This window comes from Apium graveolens, chromosome 9 (genome assembly GCF_009905375.1).
Source record: "Apium graveolens cultivar Ventura chromosome 9, ASM990537v1, whole genome shotgun sequence".
Classification (NCBI taxonomy): domain Eukaryota; kingdom Viridiplantae; phylum Streptophyta; class Magnoliopsida; order Apiales; family Apiaceae; genus Apium; species Apium graveolens.
In genome coordinates this window covers 236,383,078-236,401,362 of record NC_133655.1, presented here as the reverse complement: position 1 = coordinate 236,401,362, position 18,285 = coordinate 236,383,078, and the positions used below count along the sequence as shown (strand labels likewise).

The 18,285-nt window shown below is 33.1% G+C and overlaps 1 protein-coding gene, 1 long non-coding RNA gene and 1 other non-coding gene across 5 annotated transcripts; 2 read left to right on the top strand and 1 right to left on the bottom strand.

Moving 5' to 3' along the window:
• The first annotated feature begins 1,104 nt into the window (after positions 1-1,104).
• On the top strand, positions 1,105-1,211 carry LOC141687566 (small nucleolar RNA R71). The gene has a single exon (XR_012561061.1). It is a non-coding gene; the product is annotated as a small nucleolar RNA R71 (small nucleolar RNA).
• Positions 1,212-10,243: 9,032 nt separating this feature from the next.
• On the top strand, positions 10,244-13,648 carry LOC141687135 (uncharacterized). 3 transcript variants are annotated; one of them, XR_012560942.1, is made up of 7 exons: positions 10,244-11,060; positions 11,360-11,427; positions 11,512-11,630; positions 12,129-12,250; positions 12,708-12,840; positions 13,043-13,133; positions 13,388-13,648. It is a non-coding gene; the product is annotated as an uncharacterized LOC141687135 (long non-coding RNA). The 3 variants fall into 3 exon arrangements; XR_012560944.1 differs by having other exon boundaries at positions 12,708-12,948; XR_012560943.1 differs by having other exon boundaries at positions 12,708-12,948; positions 13,030-13,133.
• Positions 13,649-14,387: 739 nt separating this feature from the next.
• Positions 14,388-15,588, bottom strand: LOC141684851 (uncharacterized). Its single transcript, XM_074489989.1, has 3 exons — positions 15,298-15,588; positions 14,977-15,215; positions 14,388-14,880 (listed from the first exon to the last, which is right to left on the bottom strand). The coding sequence occupies exons 1-3, from the start codon at positions 15,442-15,444 to the stop codon at positions 14,505-14,507; spliced, it is 762 nt and encodes a 253-aa protein (XP_074346090.1). The 5' UTR covers positions 15,445-15,588; the 3' UTR covers positions 14,388-14,504.
• Positions 15,589-18,285: the final 2,697 nt, after the last annotated feature.

Genomic DNA, 18,285 nt, shown 5'->3' with positions numbered 1-18,285 from the left:
GCACAGCACTGCATTCCTCCGTGAGAGCAATTGTCTCTAAGTCATCAAGCTTCACCTTTCGAGAGAGTATACCTTTCATCAACTTCACATAACTAGGCATCTGTTCAAGAGTTTCAGCGAAAAATATGTTGATGTGAAGTTTCTTGAACACCTATAGAAACTTCTCAAACTGCTTATCCAGCTTTTTCTTCTACAGCCTCTTAGGAAAAGGAGGTGGAGGATAGATCTGTTTCTCCCCTGTATTATCCTCAGGAGGAGTGTGTTCAACAGTAGTCTTCCTTGGCTCCACTTCAACTTCCTTCTGCACTTCTTCCTCAGCCACAACTTATTCATCCGAAACTTGAGAGTGTTCAGGATTTGCAACCTTCCCAGACCTTAATGTAATTGCCTTAACCTACTCCTTAGCTTCCCTCTTTCCTGGTACTTCCGTGTCACTAGGAAGTGTACCAGGTTGACGATTCAGCAAGGCATTGGTAATTTGTCCAATTTAATTTTCCAAGGTCTTGATAGAAACCGCTTAACTCTTGCACATGAGCCTCAACTCTTCCAATTCAGATTTTTCATTAGACTGTGGTAGCTGAAGTTGTTGCCTTGGTGCATATTGCGGTTGTTGAAAACCAGGGGGTTGTACTGCTTTGCTGGATACTGCTGATAAGGCTGCTGAACCGCATTCTGAGTGTTGCTCCAGCTAAAGTTAGGATGATTTCGGTTATTAGGATGATAGGTGGCTGGTATAGGTTGCTGCGACCTCTGAAAGTTGCTCACGAACTGAGCTGATTCACTTGAAATGGCACACTGATCAGTCTTATGGGCACCAACACAAAACTCAAAGACACTAGTGTCTCTGATTAACTCCATAATTAGACAGAGAATCCACCTTCATCGTCAAAGCCTTAAGTTGAGCAGCTATAGCAGTAGCTGCATCCAACTCCAGAATTCCTACTACCTTACCCTGAGAATTCATTAGCAGCCATCGGTTCGATCAATTCATAAGCTTCATCATAGCTTTTATTCTACAAGGCTCCTCTTGATGCTGCATCAAGCATGGGTCTAGAAGTAGCACCCAAACCATTATAAAAACAGTTAATGATCATCCAGTCAGGCATTCCATGATGAAGAAACTTCCTAAGCATCTCCTTATATCGATCCCAAGCCTCACATAGAGATTCTCCAAATTGCTGAGCAAATTGAGTAAGTGCGTTTCTGATTACAGCAGTCTTCGCCATCGGAAAGAATTTAGTTAAGAACTTTTGAGCAAGATCCTCCCATTTGGTGATAGACCCTGGTGGTAGAGAATGTAACCAGAACTTAGCTTTATTCCAGAGAGAGAATGGGAAAAATCTCAACTTATTAGCATCTTTAGAAACTCCGTTGAACTTGAAAGTGTTGCATATATCGATGAAAAACTTAGCTTTATTCCAGAGAGAGAATGGGAAAAATCTCAACTTATTAGCATCTTCAGAAACTCCGTTGAACTTGAAAGTGTTGCATATATCGATGAAATCTCTGATGTGCTGGTTGGGGTCTTCTGTCGGAGAACCCCCAAACTGAACTGAGTTATGTATCATCTAAATCGTGCTCCACTTAATCTCAAAGGTATTAGCCATGATGGCTGGTCGAATAATGCTAGATTGAATATCATTGATCTTCGGTTGAGAGTAGTCCATCAAAGCCTTTGGATTCGCTTCTGGTTCTCCCATTGCAATAAGAGCCTCTTCTTCTTTATCAACTAAGATCTCTTCTTCAACTTTCTATTCGACTACAACTTCTTCCTCAGCTAGATCCAGTGTTCTCTTACGAGACCGAGAACGCTTATGCATATATGCTCGCTAGAGTACCTGAAACACGACAAGGAATTAATTAAGTAACAATTTTCGAGTCACTGAATTTTAACGACCAATGATGACAAACACATAAACTAAAAATTAACACCGATATCCCCGGCAGCGGCGCCAAATATTTGTTAGGGCTAGAACATGCGCTAATATTCACACAAGTATACGCGATCGCAAGTAATATAGAATAAATTCTAGTTCGCTCCCACAAGGATAGGTTTAGGTTAATTTCAATCAATGTATCTATGCAACACTAGTATGGTTATTATCCAATGCTAAGACGAATAACAGATTGAGATTGTTTATACTACACTTAACTAAGTGATTATACTAAAGAACATAAACTAAGATATTAAAGAGAGTTGAATAATATATGACACAAACATGGGATTCTAACTTCATTAAATATTTCATTCAATAGCTTTTTCGTTCTCCAACTTAGCATTTAATGGTGATGACACTAATCAGATAACACGAAACTGATAAACGCCAACTTTCGTTGTACGAATACCATACTACCAGACATCCAAAAAAGAGATAGAAGCTGAATAAACACCAATCATATTGAGACCCTATATGTCTATAGAATTTGACAACAAAACGGTTTAATGCACAAGTTATCTCTCGTGAATACATAGGGCAAGTAAGATGGTTAAAATTACCTACCAATCATGCATATCACATACATGAACCTATGCTAGCATGGCAAGTTCTAAACCCTTAAATTCACTTTCGCTTCATTAAAGATTAACACACTATCTTATAAGTTCGCGATGCTCATAAGACGAATAAGCACAGCCAAAACTAGGTTATCATACAATCACCAAACACTAAGGCATCGAAACGAATTAGCTAAAGAAATCCATAAATAACTCCGTTAGAACCCCACGATAACGATTAGCCCATAATCGGACTCATCATCAACGTGGGATCCGATGAAAGCATGGTATAATAAACGTAGTCTTTATACTTAATAAAATCAAGTACGAAACAAGAGTATAGGTTTACGAATAAGAAAACTAGCATCCAAACTTACAACTTAAAACAAAGAATCATAATAATTAACTAGATCTTCTTCGCCTTGGTTGATTTGTGCTCTACGGTCTTCTTACGCCTTCTCCTTAAGCTCTGGGACGTCTTCTTATGAAAAAGGAGCATAAGTTATGTTTATATAGTAACCCATACAGAGTAGAATTCTCCTGGATCAAAATTCCACAAGAAACGGGATTTTCTTTTCCGACCTGGCGCGGCCGCGCGCTTGACCAGTGCGGGCGCACTAACATTCGGCCATCCTGGCGCGGGCGCGCGCTATCACAGCGCGGGCGCACCGTCTCTATGGAAAAAATATTGACTTCTTCGTTTCTTGTTGGTTTGAGCTGGTCTTTTCACGAGATTTTATTCTAGACACCATCCTAATACCAAATTAACATCCAAACAATGCTAATGTACCTGTATTCCTGAATAATGTCTGAAATGCAAAGTACTACAAAAATACGTTAAAAACACTAACAACTTTAGTACAAAACATCAATCCAAAGCTTTACGGAGCGTCATAAAGTGTCATAAATGCCACTCAACAGATCTTCGTCAAAGAAAGAAGAATGATGCTTCTCCAGACCCCCGGGCATGCCCTATATAAGACAAGACTGATATGGAAATCGCTTACGACGATTATTGACGACGATAAGTTACAACGACGATTGGTAAAGTTTTATATGAAGGTTTACGACAAACATCACAATGAGAGATTACAACAACCATAGTGAAGGAGGCGTGCGACGTTCGCTATGATGACGATGCTACGACGACCGCTATGACGATGCTACGACTGTGGCTATAGTAGATGACGACGACGATGGACAAGTATTGATAAAGAGTCTATAAAAGATGATTTTAAGCTAAGGGAGAAAGAGTAAAGCATTCAATGAACAAAAAATGATCAGGGATCCGGGAAAATGTCCCCGGACCCTCCCAGGGCATGCCCCGTGCTATATTGCCCCACAGGGTGGCTGCTCCACAATGCAAGTAGAATAACTAGAAAGGATTAGCAAGGAAGTTGCTCCCGTAACTAAACTGGGAAGTAAATGAAATATTAAATGTGTATAAATGAAGAGGAGGAGCCCCGGAGGGACCTCCCATTCCTAGGGCGTGCCTTAACTTTACGGGGAGCCTCCGGAGGACTCCAACCTTCTTAGGGCGCACCCGAAGAAGGAAAAGAGGCCTCCGGGAGCCCGTTGTCCCGAAAGTCATATTATAGGCATCGTTCGATAATCTTGTGAGTTGTCCCCGTAAGGGAACGGTCATAAATATTTAGTGTGTGCTTTGGGAGCCATGTCTCTGCATTCGTCGGGTTGTCCTCACCGGGAGACTTTGGGGTTATCTCGCACTTTGCACTTATACGCTTGGAATCACTTGTCCTATAGTCTGGTGGTTTATCCTTATCGTGGGGGGCAATGATGCGCTTGAGCATTTGCGGTAAGGCATGGTTATACCTGCGATTACGATCGAAATAGTGGTAACAGATGGGATATCCACCGGCCGTGAAGTTTCCTTATCCGTGAAGTTACGAAGTCGTAACCGAGTCTTAAGCCTTTGTGATTAGGCCGCAACGCTGAGCACTCCTAAAACAAATCAATATTCGAGTTACAGTAGAAAGTTGGTTCGACAATTCCTGCGCCGCGGAAAAACCTCTTTTAATTTTACGACAAATAAGGCCTTTTACACATCAAATTCCATTCTGATCAACAACTTGGAGGAATGAGAAATCAAGTCCATCTAGATTTCTTATTTCTCAAGAACTTCGTCCGGCTTTATACTCTATAAAAAGAGGTACGTAGGCATTGTGAGGGTACGTGTTTGAGAGCTCTGAGAATGCAAACATAAACCTAGCAAACTCATCCGTTTCTTAAGGAAAAAATTAACGCATTTTGGTGATTTTTTCGATCATCGACCACCGCTACAAATTTTGATTCCGACCACGATCTCAAATCTTTGTTAACCAAATTTATCCCTTAATAATTTTCATTTTATTTATTTGTCTCGTACAAAAGTTTTAAATAAGATTTGCCTAACAATATATATATTGTATTTAGTTATTTTTTCATCCCAAGTTTATCCATTTCAAACATTGAGTCGTATCCATAAATTTGAAATATTTACCGGTTATTAAAAGTTGAAATGTGTGTTAATTTGACAAATCTATACTATTTTAATAATAGCCGGAATAGAGATAATTTGGTTAAACGGTTTGGTTCAACGATAAATCCCTAATTTTGATTATTACAAAAATAGATAAATAGTGTTATATATCTAATAAACTACTAAATTATTAAACTACTACTAAATATAGTATACTTATCCTACTAAACTATGAATACAACTTATCATATTATTAAAAGATATAAATAATAGTGTTACATATATGTTAAACTACTAAATCGTTAAACTACTAGAAATAGTCTATTTATTCTACTAAATTACGACCACATGTTATTCTATTATTTTTATTAAAAATTTATAATCATTATATATTTGTATAAATATTTTAAAAATATAATATAACTTGATAAATAAAAATTAGAATATTAATGGAAATCGTACATCGCACGGGATTTATGCTAGTTAAAATAAAGACGGTCATATTGTATCCATTAAATTTGAAATGTGTGTCAATTTGTCAATAAAAATAAAGACAATCATAATGTGGCTAATAAGTTTTTTTTTTTAAAAAACTAGCTGAGTTTCTTGGCACTACAAGAAAAACGCAATCAGACAACACTCGACCAAAAAAGTGTTGCCCAAATTTTTCATACAACGGTTTTTCTGCAACCAAAAAACTGGTGTTGTCTGACGTTAATTACTACAAGCATTTAAAAAATGTTGTCTAGTAAAACAAATCAGACAAGTGTTTTCAAAATCAAGGTGTTGTGCGAATGGGAAGGCTTTAGCATTAATACAACGCTTTAAAATCCATTGTCTAGTTGATGGAGACAGACAATCCTTTCTAAAGTGATGTTGTGCAAATGAGTAAGTTTGCACAACGAGTTTTAGAATGCATTGTCTGAAAATGATTGAGATAACGTCTAGTTTAACAGTTGTGGAAATGAGACAAGTGTTTTTTCTATTGGTTATTTAAGCTTGAATCACACAATGTACAAATTAGGTGTTGTCTAAATGATACCTCATAGACAAGTGTTTTACCTATATTGTATACCACCTATATCAGACAATGGTCAAATTCTTAAAACAGTTGTCTTTCTTACCAAATTTAAAAACATGTTGCATAACAAAATGTTCAAATAAACCGTTGTCTGATTTATTACAGTAAAAATAGTAAACAATTTAAAAAACAGTTCCAAACAATTAATTTTAAATTTTTTTAAAACTACAAATTCTAATTAAATCCACTTTCATCCAGATTAAATATTTAAATTTTATATTTCAAAATAGTTTAATTATCTACTTTATAATTAACAAAAAAAATAATCACAAGTACTTCAAATTTATATTGTTAATTGTTCAATTCAAACAAGTGTTTTTCGACAAAACACGTTGTATTAATCTACCTTATACAAGTTTTTTTAAAATAAAACACTTGTAACAGTCAGACAACCGTTATCGATATTTATAATCTGTTGTAAAATTTATAATACTGCAACAATCTTAAAGAAAAAATCGTTGTAGAATTCCAACAACGGTATTTCCTAAAAAACGCTAATGTAAAGTAACTTACCATAACAAGATTTTAGGAAAAACCATTGTCTATACTTTTACTAGTTTTTATTTTTTTTTCGGAATAATTATATGCCACCGTTTATTAATTTATACGAGTAACCAATAACTTACACCAAATTAATTTGTGTTTATTAAGATTTGAAATCACCTTTTTCATAGAATTTTGAATTCTTTTACCTATTAGTATTAGACGTTAGACGAATATTAATAGCGTCAACAGATAATCACATTGATGAGGACATAACGTGTAGATTAAGTTAAAAATGTAACTCATAATATCTATTTGTTGGTTTTGTGGACTTCGTACGGACGTTAATAGCGTTAACTTACGAATATTACTCATAATAACATAAAGCAGCACATAATCTATATACTAACTTACAGATATAAGTCATAATAACGATATTAGGATTTAGTTGACATTATCTACGAATGTTAATAGTGCTACTTTTCAGATATAACTCGTTATAATATTATTCGGCGTATCATATGTGTGCTAACCTACAAATATACCTAATAATTACACTTCAAATTTACATTGTTAATTGTTCAATTCACACAAATTTTTTTCGAAAAAGCACGTTGTATTAATCTACCTTATACTAGTATTTTTAAAATAAAACACTTGTAACATTCAGACAACCGTTATCGAGATTTATAATCTGTTGTAAAATTTATAATACTACAACAATCTTAAAGAAAAAACCGTTATAGAATTCCAACAACGGTATTTCCGAAAAAACACTTATGTAAAGTAACTTACCACAACATGATTTTAGAAAAAAACCGTTGTCTATACTTTTACTAGTTTTTAAAAAAATTTCGGAATAATTATATGCCACCGTTTATTAATTTATACGAGTAACCGATAACTTACACCAAATTAATTTGTGTTTATTAAGATTTGAAATCATCTTTTTCATAGATTTTTTGAATTCTTTTACCTATTCGGATTAGACGTTACACGAATATTAATAGCGTCAACTAGATTATCACATTGATGAGGACATAACATGTAGATTAAGTTAAAAATATAACTCATAATATCTATTTGTTGGTATTGTAGACTTCATACAGACGTTAATGGCGTTAACTTACGAATATTACTCATAACAACATAAAGCAGCACATAATCTATATACTAACTTACAGATATAAGTCATAGTAACGATATCCAGATTTAGTTGACATTATATACGAATGTTAATAGTGCTACTTTTCAGATATAACTCGTTATAATATTATTCGGCGTATCATATGTGTGCTAACCTACAAATATACCTCATAATTACACTTCAAATTTACATTGTTAATTGTTCAATTCAAACAAGTGTTTTTCGAAAAAGCATGTTGTATTAATCTACCTTATACAAGTATTTTTAAAATAAAACACTTGTAACATTCAGACAACCGTTATCGATATTTATAATCTGTTATAAAATTTATAATACTACAACAATCTTAGAGAAAAAACCGTTGTAGAATTCCAACAACGGTATTTCCTAAAATACACTTATGTAAAGTAACTTACCACAACATGATTTTAGAAAAAACCGTTGTCTATACTTTTACTAGTTTTTAAAAAAATTTCGGAATAATTATATGCCACCGTTTATTAATTTATATGAGTAACCGATAACTTACACCAAATTAATTTGTGTTTATTATGATTTGAAATCATCTTTTTCATAGATTTTTGAATTCTTTTACCTATTTGGATTATACGTTACACGAATATTAATAGCGTCAACTAGATTATCACATTGATGAGGACATAACATGTAGATTAAGTTAAAAATATAACTTGTATTATCTATTTGTTGGTTTTGTAGACTTCATACAGACGTTAATGGCGTTAACTTACGAATATTACTCATAATAACATATAACAAAAAATAGTTTCATACATATTAAATTGTTGTACGGATATTGATATATATTGATTTTATTCATGTAAAAAAATAATTTAATTTTTTTAAATATATCTTGCATGAAATTATAACAAAAATCTAGTAGAAGGCGTACTTTCTCAAACAAGGTTCCTTCACGATATATCGATTTACAGGATTATTTTTTTAAAATAATTTTTCGACGATCTAACCGTACGGATGTTAAGATATATCAATTTTAGTCATAAGAAAAAATTATTAAAAATTTTGAAATTCATTTTGCATGTCAAGATTAGAAAAATCTGGTAAAATTACCCCTCCCCGACAACGAGACTCGTTCCCGATTTACTGGATTAATTTTTTAAAATGATTTTTCGACGATCCAACCGTACGGATGTTAAGATATATCGATTTTAGTCATAAGAACAAATTATTAAAAAAAATTGAAAATCATTTTGCATGTCAGGATTAGAAAAATCTGGTAAAAGTACCCCTCCCGACAACGAGACTCGTTCCCGATTTACAGGATTAATTTTTTAAAATGATTTTTCGACGATCCAACCGTACGGATGTTAAGATATATCGATTTTAGTCATAAGAAAAAATTATTAAAAAATTTAAAATTCATTTTGCATGTCAGGATTAGAAAAATCTGGTAAAAGTACCCCTCCCGACAACGAGACTCGTTCCCGATTTACAGGATTAATTTTTAAAAATGATTTTTCGACGATCCAACCGTACGGATGTTAAGATATATCGATTTTAGTCATAAGAACAAATTATTAAAAAATTTGAAATTCATTCTGCATGTCAGGATTAGAAAAATCTAGTTAAAGTACCCCTCCCGACAACGAGACTCGTTCCCGATTTACATGATTAATTTTTTAAAATGATTTTTCGACGATCCAACCGTACGGATGTTAAGATATATCGATTTTAGTCATAATAAAAAATTATTAAAAAATTTGAAATTCATTTTGCATGTCAGGATTAGAAAAATCTGGTAAAAGTAGCACTCCCGACAACGAGACTCGTTCCCGATTTACACGATTAATTTTTAAAATGATTTTTCGACGATCCAACCGTACCGATGTTAAAAATATATCGATTTTAGTCATATGAAAAAATTATTAAAAAATTTGAAATTCATCTTGCATGTCAGGATTAGAAAAATCTGGTAAAAGTACTCCTCCCGACAACGAGACTCGTTCCCGATTTACAAGATTAATTTTTAAAATGATTTTTTTGACGATCCAACCGTACGGATGTTAGGATATATCAGTTTTAGTCATATGAAAAAATTATTAAAAAATTTGAAATTCATTTTGCATGTCAGGATTAGAAAAATCCGGTAAAAGTACCATTCTCGACAACGAATATAAAAATATATTAGCTTTTGTCATATTAAAATTCTAAAAACATTCAAATTTATTTTATATTATTTTATAAAAATAATTTCTTAAATCTATTTATAAAAAATTTATAAATATACAATATTTATTTATCTAGTTTTCTTGTTATAATTGTTTCCCTCCTTCAACTTTTCATTTCCCCCTTCTTTTCTTTTCAATACCCGGTTCCCCCTCCCCCTCCCCCTCCCCCTCCCATGCCCCATTTCATCTCCTTCTCTATAAACATAAAACACCAAAGTGCACAAATCTAAATCTCTCTCTCTCTCTCTCTCTCTCTCTCTCTCTCTCTCCCTCCTAACAGTCTAAATCCACCTCTATTTCAAACACTAATTACGCTCTGAATGACGAATTAACTTCAGAGTCGTCCGCTGTTTGTGCTTCCATTTCCGATCCGAAGGATCTCAGCTGCTTGAATTGAGTTAGGTTTCATGATTTTTCGTGTTTTCACTTTTTTGAATTTTGGGTTTTAGATGTGTTTGTAAAATCTTTCTGTTATTTTGGGGATTTTTATGTGTGGTGTGAATTTTGTGGTCCTATTGAGTTTTGATTTAGGTTGTGGTCTCTCCCCTTCCCTCTCTCCCTCTCTTTCTCCCCCTCTCCTCTTCTTGTTATGAAAAATCTATACATACATAAATATTTGCTTTGATTTGAGCCTCCTTTGATTGATTTGTATGTTTCTTTAATGGAGTATGGTTCCGTTTTGGGTTTCAATTCGACTTCAATTTGGGGTTTTAGTTCGTGTTCAAAACTAAGGCTTTAGGGCTTATTTGTGGATTCAATGGAAGGTGCTTGTCTTTAATTTTGTGGATACAAGTAAGTAAAGGGGATGTGGAGGGGAAAATTGAAGCTCAAGAAGAAAATTGAGTGTTTTGATGATTTGTGTAGGTTTGTTCTGTGTGATTTAAGATGTAAGTGATTTTTTCTTCTCCCAGTAGCAGTTTTGTGGGTGTGTCTGTTATGACTTGCTTGAATGCTATATGATAGTTTCCGTAACATCTCTGTATAAGGTATTATCCATCTGGACTGTGTAATGATTTTAGGATTCCCACCATTCTACATGAAATGCAAATATGTGATCAGCTAGGAACTGACACAGTTACACAGCTAAGAGTTGTACAAACACATCGAATCCTAGTGTCATGCTTGGAGCTGGTCTTGTTGCAAAGAAGGCCTGTGAGCTAGGATTGGAGGTATGTTATACCTGTCAATTACAATAACCTCTTTAAAATAATAGGTTCGGGACCAAGGAAATGAATTTCTTTATTGGGCGTAAAAATACAATGTTTCCATTATGTTGGTTTCCGGAGAAAAATATTATTTTTTAGGGAGGTTATTATTTTATCGATTAATACTTGATCAAGGTTCATCTGTACTCACTTGTATTGGGTAAACAGAGAGTTTATAGTTATGTCCTCAATACATTGTTCAGTGTTTTTGGAGTGGTAAGAGTCTGCCTTGTAATATTCATATAAATTGTATCTGCAAACAGGTTAAGCCATGGTTGAAAACAAGTCTTGCACCAGGGTCTGGAGTTGTTACCAAGTAGTTGCTTCAAAGGTATTACAACTATTATGTAAAAGAGTGTATTTCTGACTGATAATAAATTCCCAGCTTTGAATTGTTTACCTTTCCGTGTTTTAGTGGCCTGCAAGAGTACTTGAACCAGCACGACTTCAACATTGTTGGGTATGGTTGTACGACATGCATAGGAAACTCTGGGGACCTTCATGAATCAGTTACTACTGTAATTACAGACAATGGTATTGTCTTCTTTTTTCTGATATTTCATTCAATGCCTCCACTAAAATTAAGAAATGTCAGGGTGCTTTCTATCAATATTTTGCCTCCCACTACTCTGTTCCACTGGTATATTGATCTTAAGATTTTGATTATTAAAACAATTTTCATATCACCCCATGGTGAAATCATCACTTGTATTGTATCTTATATTGTGGTCAAGAGGCTATATTTGTGAAAATATACGGAATTTAAGCTTTTATCATCTTTTTACAAGGGAGTATCATTTTTTATTTCACATCAAGATTGATTATGTTACTATGGATGAATTAGAAGATAATACAACGTGTATTTTAAATATAAGTTACCCTTTTAAACGGAGAAAAAGTATTATACATTGTCCTGAATGAAGGCAACAGTTGTGTGTTGTTAGCTGTCTTGATTTACCTTCTTTTCTTCCATTTTTGTGGACCAGACAATAATCGTTGTACACCTATACTCTGTATATGTATGCTTTCCAGACATTGTAGCTGCAGCTGTTCTTTCCGGAAATAGAAACTTCGAAGGACGTGTTCACCCACTAACAAGAGCCAATTATCTTGCTTCACCTCCATTAGTTGTGGCTTATGCACTAGCCGGCACAGTATGCTTCCTTACTTTTTACTTTAATATTATTTGTTTTTCCCCATCTAAAATCTGATTAATAATGTGCATTGGAGGGTTCTGCTAAGCTTTTTGTGCTAAAAGATGAAGAGCTTTCAAGCTACCATGTTATGTCATTTTTTCAAATAGCCATATTATTGTCTTTTTCTTTATCGGGGGTTTTTGGAGCTGGGGGATTATGTATTATATTTAGTCAGGGCTTTCCTTTTCGTTGTCTGAACTTCTGATTCCAGCTCAATGCGATGAGCTTACTGTTGACATTGTCCAGCTGACACATATCTTCTGTACATTCTTCTTGTTTGTAATATTAAGCTAGGCCATTTTGTATAGCTATCTGATATTGAATATAAAAATTTAATGTTATGATCAAGAAATTCTTATCATTATATACAATTGCTAAAGTAGTATCAAATTTAATGTTATGTTTCCTTGCCCAGATGGCAGGCTTTGCTCTATACAGAAGATACATATCCCAGTTCAAGAAGATGCTCAATATCATTTCCCGAAAGTTTGTCAGTGCACTTGAACAACGACCAGATCTAGCCAATGTAGTCATGAACACTTCTTCCTGTATGCCTGCCTTCCTTCTGTCCACACAAAATTGCAAATATGAGTTCAATTTTTCAGCACAAATATTATGTTTTCACTTGAGAAAATGTCCTTAACATGCTAAACTAGGTATGTTTCTAAGCTTACACAAGATAAAATTTGTTCTAGTTAACTAGGTTGAATATCTTTTATTAAAAAGTGTGTTGATAGTCATATAATGCAGGTGAGAGGGGAAAGGGATAAATTCAGCAGGTGATCTGTTGATAGTCCTGACCAGCAGAGTTGCTACCATCCACATGTACAGAAAAAACCAGGTGCCAAGTTCTATTTTTCTTAAAACTTATAGATTTTAAATCTCTCTCAAATTACTCTTTCTTATTTAAAAAAATCTAGTGTACATCCCTTTATGATATCTAACAGTATCTAGTGTACATTTAGGTCAATCACACCCAAAAGTTTGTCACAAGGATAAATGATTTTCTATGTAATTATGTTGTATGTAATTATGTTGTAATTATGTAATTATGTAATTATGTTGTCGATTTATTTTGAAGATTGTTTTCTCCAGATTGGGAAATTGCCTATCACATGCTGTAATGATATTGCAAGGACAACATAGCTCTTGCGGAAGACGTGAAGAGAAGCTGAAAATCCTTGTAGACTCTATATTTTCTTTAATTTGTAGTAGAAATCTTAGACTCATGAAGGCAGTGATATCAATATGCTTTTAGCTTTTGTATAACTATGTTGCTGTGATTTTTGATCATGGATTAACTTTAGAACTTTTGTTTAGATTTGCAAAGTTAATTTTATTTGATTACTTGTTATATTTTGTGTAAGACAACGCTTTTAATAACCAAGCTTCATTAAAATATCATGTCTTTAATACTAAAACAATGCTTTCGAACACAAAACTTTGGTGCAAAATTAACTCTCACAACACTAGTAAACCATTGTCTATATAATATTAAGATATTGTATCAAAGGTATTCATGCAATACGTTTGGACAAATAAACAGTTGTATGTATCTGATCATGCTATACATTAAAATCAAAAACTGTTGTGTGTAGAAATTTATTACAAGAGTTCTACGAGCTCAATTTCATTTTTGTTGTCTATCTGAATACACAACAACGTTTATACAACAATAAGTGTTGTAGGATTGGTTTTAATGTTATGCCTTACACAACGGTTTTCTGAGTTTGTGAGAACCCTTGAGTAATGTCGCTTGTTACGACGAAAACAAGTAAAAAACGTTGTCTTTTCTGGATGTAATACAACGGGCTTAATCCATAATCATTGTCTGTATAATCTCAGACAATGTTTTTTAGCCGTTGTCTGATCCAACTAACAGACGGCGGCTCAATAGTCAACGGGAAAATAGGGTATCAGACAACGGACATAAACCGTTGTTGAAGCTTGTTTTCCTTGTAGTGTGGTGAGCCAGGTAACTTAATGTACAAGTTTTTTGGGTTTACGAAATTTCGAATTTCTTAATTCATTTACAATTCCTATGGATCCCAATGCGCAGTGACAAGTAATATACATGATGCGGCCAATTCTACCATATCAGAATATAAGGTTTATACACCGAGTGACCCAGTTACAAGTTCATACTTCATATTTCAAAATATTGGTTGGACACTATAACTATACTATGTACAAAATGAATATACTCGTCTTTTTAATTTAGCTTGCTCATAGCAGTTATGTACATGGATAATTCTTGCTCATTGTGCTGTCTAGTTACAGGACTCTCATTTCCAAGACTTTGAAGCCTATGCCCCGGTGACCTTGGCGGAGATGCATAAAGCATAGCAGCCTCTAAAACTTGGCGCCGCGTGCTTTCTTCTTCGTGTAACAGTTTTTGTGCGCGTAAAGCTGTAATGTATAATCCAGAAGCAAGAAACACTGTTGTTAATCCGAAAACTCCAGCAGCTAAAAATAGTCCTTGGTTTAAAACAAGGCAGTTAGGCCTTGAGGCTGACCAGTTTTTCAAATGTCCCGATTCCACACTTATTCCTATTAATAGTAATATCTCTCCGACAGCAAAACAAATCCTGCATTATTCAAGAAAACAATGAAATTGTCGCTCGTTGCAGCTGCAGATAATGTGGACAAATTTTATGGAGTTTTAGGAACATTTGCTTTTTTACCAAGTTGTGAAAAAGAAAAATGCAGCTTGCCAAGTAAGAGTTTTGGCATGTTTAGAGTCAGGATCCCAGGTGACCAAATCAGTAGATTTAGTAATTGCAACAAGCATGTATATATGTTCCATTACCATGGCAATTGCCAGGACTCCGAATGCACCAGTAGCACATAACAGTGGTTTCTTTCCACTGCTGCTGTACGTGCACTCATATTTCTCTGCATTAATTGTGCTTACCCATGTCACCTGCATAATTTTGAAGTGACAAATATATTCTAAACACGTGCACAGATGTTATGTATGAAAATTTGAAATTAATCATCTGTACCTGGGAGCGAGTGGTCTCAGCGATGAGAGATAATATGAAGCAACTTAGGCCAAGTAGTACTGAGAAGATCATAACAATTGCACCTGTTTTGCTGCCTAAGTCTGTACCTCGACGACTTGGGGCGAGATCAGCATGAGTAACTGCCATGTCTTGAAGGTGTGCTTGGTCAACAACAAGACCTCTGATTGTTTAAGAAATAGATGAAAGAATGAAAGTTAGTGATAGATATTGTAAAGGAGAGAAAGGAAGGAGGATTAATATTGCTTGGAACAAAGGTTGCTTAAAGTTTAAATATTCTTTTTGGTTTGAGCCTTTACCTGCAAGTTTCTGCACAAGTATATAAAGGCAATATTCTAATCTTTTGTTTTGAGTGACTTTGAGTAGATTAATTAGTGGTAAAAGTCTTATTTAACTCTATTTTTTTGATAAAAAGGCAGCCTCGATGATGAGACTAAAAGCCATAGTTGTAAGTTTGACTGCATATATATTTTTAACAAGTGAAGCCGCTCCTTTAAATTAAAGGAGCTGAATTTGTGACCAACTCGACTTATTTAATAGATGATTCGAGTTGAATTTATTCACGAATTAAATGAGTCGAATTTTATCACAAGCTAAATGAGTCAGATTTAAATGAGTCGTGTTCGCGAGCTAAATAGTGGATTGAAACTAACTCACGAGCTTAACAGTTAAAAAAATAAAAAAATTAAATTTAATTAAAATTTAATGTTAATTTTAAATAAGCTTGAATTCGAGCAGAGTCAGATTTTCAAGCTCTAATCTAGTTTGGTACATATTTAGCCGGACTCTTTTAATTAAATGAATTCAAACTTGTGTTTGAGTTCGGGTACGAGTTTGAGTCGTACTCAGTTAAATGAGATCCCATTGCGCGCTCGAATTACAGATAATCGTGCCCCTTTATATTTGTTAAAATGTGATAAAAAAAATTCATTATAGCTTGAATTCGAATTAAGTGACAATTTTCCTTTTTAACTTATAAATAAAAGACAACACAGTGGTTTAATTAATATAATATAATAGCATAATAAATATTTCCTTTACTATTTTCAGGATATCTACAATTTCAATAAATAATGGGACGAAGGGAGAACATGACATATAATTTGTATGTTTAAAAATATATTTATCATTTTGTTAAAAAAAGACTACATCTAATTTTACTATTAGCATTTCGAAAATCATTCCACTTTCAAAATGTTTCACTCTTTTTTCAAAGAAAAGTAGTATTCTCTTTTCTCCGTATGTAATTAGTTAGTTATCATGATTGATTTCTCGGTGATGAAATTGATCAATTTTTAATCAAAAATTACTATTCATCGCTTTATTATTTTAAAGTATTGAAATTTACATTTTAAAATATATTAGATGAATATTTTCAATTTTTTAATTTATATATAAATTTTAGTAAAATTTTTAAAAAAATCAAAAAATGAACAATTACATACGGGGGAGTAGCAAGCCAGTCCGGGACATCAAAGACAAACATGATTTGTAAAATAACTAATTTTAGTACTACTTCCGTTATTTTTTAATTATCACATTTTCTTTCATAGAAATTAAATTGATTAATTTTTTATCAAAAATTAAACATGATTATTATCTTATTTTAAAAAAACTAAAAGTTGTATATTAATGTAGATTATATGTATTTTTCAATATTGTAATTTTTTTAGTTTGTTTAATTATAAAATATTAATAAACTTTGGTAAATTTTTTTTTGACGAATTTTGATCAAATTTTAGTCAATTTGATTGAATCAAAGTCAGATGTTACAATTAAAAGAGACGGAAAAAATATTTTACAAGTAATTAAATACACACAGGTGTGATCTTACAGGATACTATCCTGTAACAACTCAGTCTAACGTCGAGAATATTTGATATTTCTGTTCAATTTAAATAGACAAAAGTATGTGCATTATCAATAAATGATAATCTTCTCGAAACATGTGGTTTACTTGTTGTTTATTCAAATTAATTAAATTTGAGCAAGTAAACTTCAACTTATCTTAATCTTGAAATCAAAATTTGATCATGTTTTCAAAAAGACTCAAAATTTAACTCGAATTGTCACATATCTTAATAAATCAATTAATATCATGTCAATTGTCTAAGTCTCCCCGTTTATAATTCTGTGTTTAGCTCTGTATGCCCAGACATATATACAAAGCATCTGATCTGTAAATCATGTCACAGTAGTACATACCTATATTTGCGAAAGAATAAATTGACCTAACAAATAATTCAGAAGCTATGGAACCGCGACTCCAAGGAAATAATCCGGTTATTTTGGTTTTATTATCATGTGCTCAATTATAATTCTGAAGTTAAAAAATTATTACTGTACTAGTATTTGACCTATTAGATTCATTCCTCAAATAACTAATTTAGCAGCAAGTGTGACTTCATGTTCCATCTCCATCATCTGCAGCTTTAGTGGATCTATTGATAATATATTCCTGGCAAAATTACATTTTTTTTCATGAATAAACAAAAATGCAAGGAAGTAATGAGCACAAGCATAAATAACATATTGCTACGCGGGGAAATTACATAATATATATTCTATAGAATAGTGCTGTATATCCCAAAAAAACAAATTATTTTGGTAAATAAAGTAACATAATATGTGTGTTTGGGCACATGTTTCATTGAATTTAAACGGGTCAAAAGCTTCTTCAAATTTTTAAAGACTATTTGGATAAAGCTCCAAGCAAAATTTTTTTGTGCCCAGTAACAATTTTAAAATTTTTATAAAAAATAAAATATCGATAGAGTTTATTTCAGTTTAACTAAATGCGAAGAATATCTTATATAGATATAGATAGCTATCACTTGAATATTTAGATAAAATATTATAACATAATCGAGCTAAAAATATTATTATAAGTAAAATGATGGAAAATATTTTAGATCGAGTGAAAATCATTCATAAAATTATCTTGGTAACAGGAATTTTTAATTTCATTCC

What these genes read in the sequence shown, in the direction of transcription:
- LOC141684851 (XM_074489989.1), bottom strand. Translation starts at nt 15,444, where the DNA reads ATGGCAGTTACTCATGCTGATCTCGCCCCAAGTCGTCGAGGTACAGAC. An exon ending in CTGAGACCACTCGCTCCCAG is followed by an intron (nt 15,216 to 15,297) that starts GTACAGATGATT and finishes AAAATTATGCAG; the next exon opens with GTGACATGGGTAAGCACAAT. An exon ending in TTTTTCTTTTTCACAACTTG is followed by an intron (nt 14,881 to 14,976) that starts GTAAAAAAGCAA and finishes TGAATAATGCAG; the next exon opens with GATTTGTTTTGCTGTCGGAG.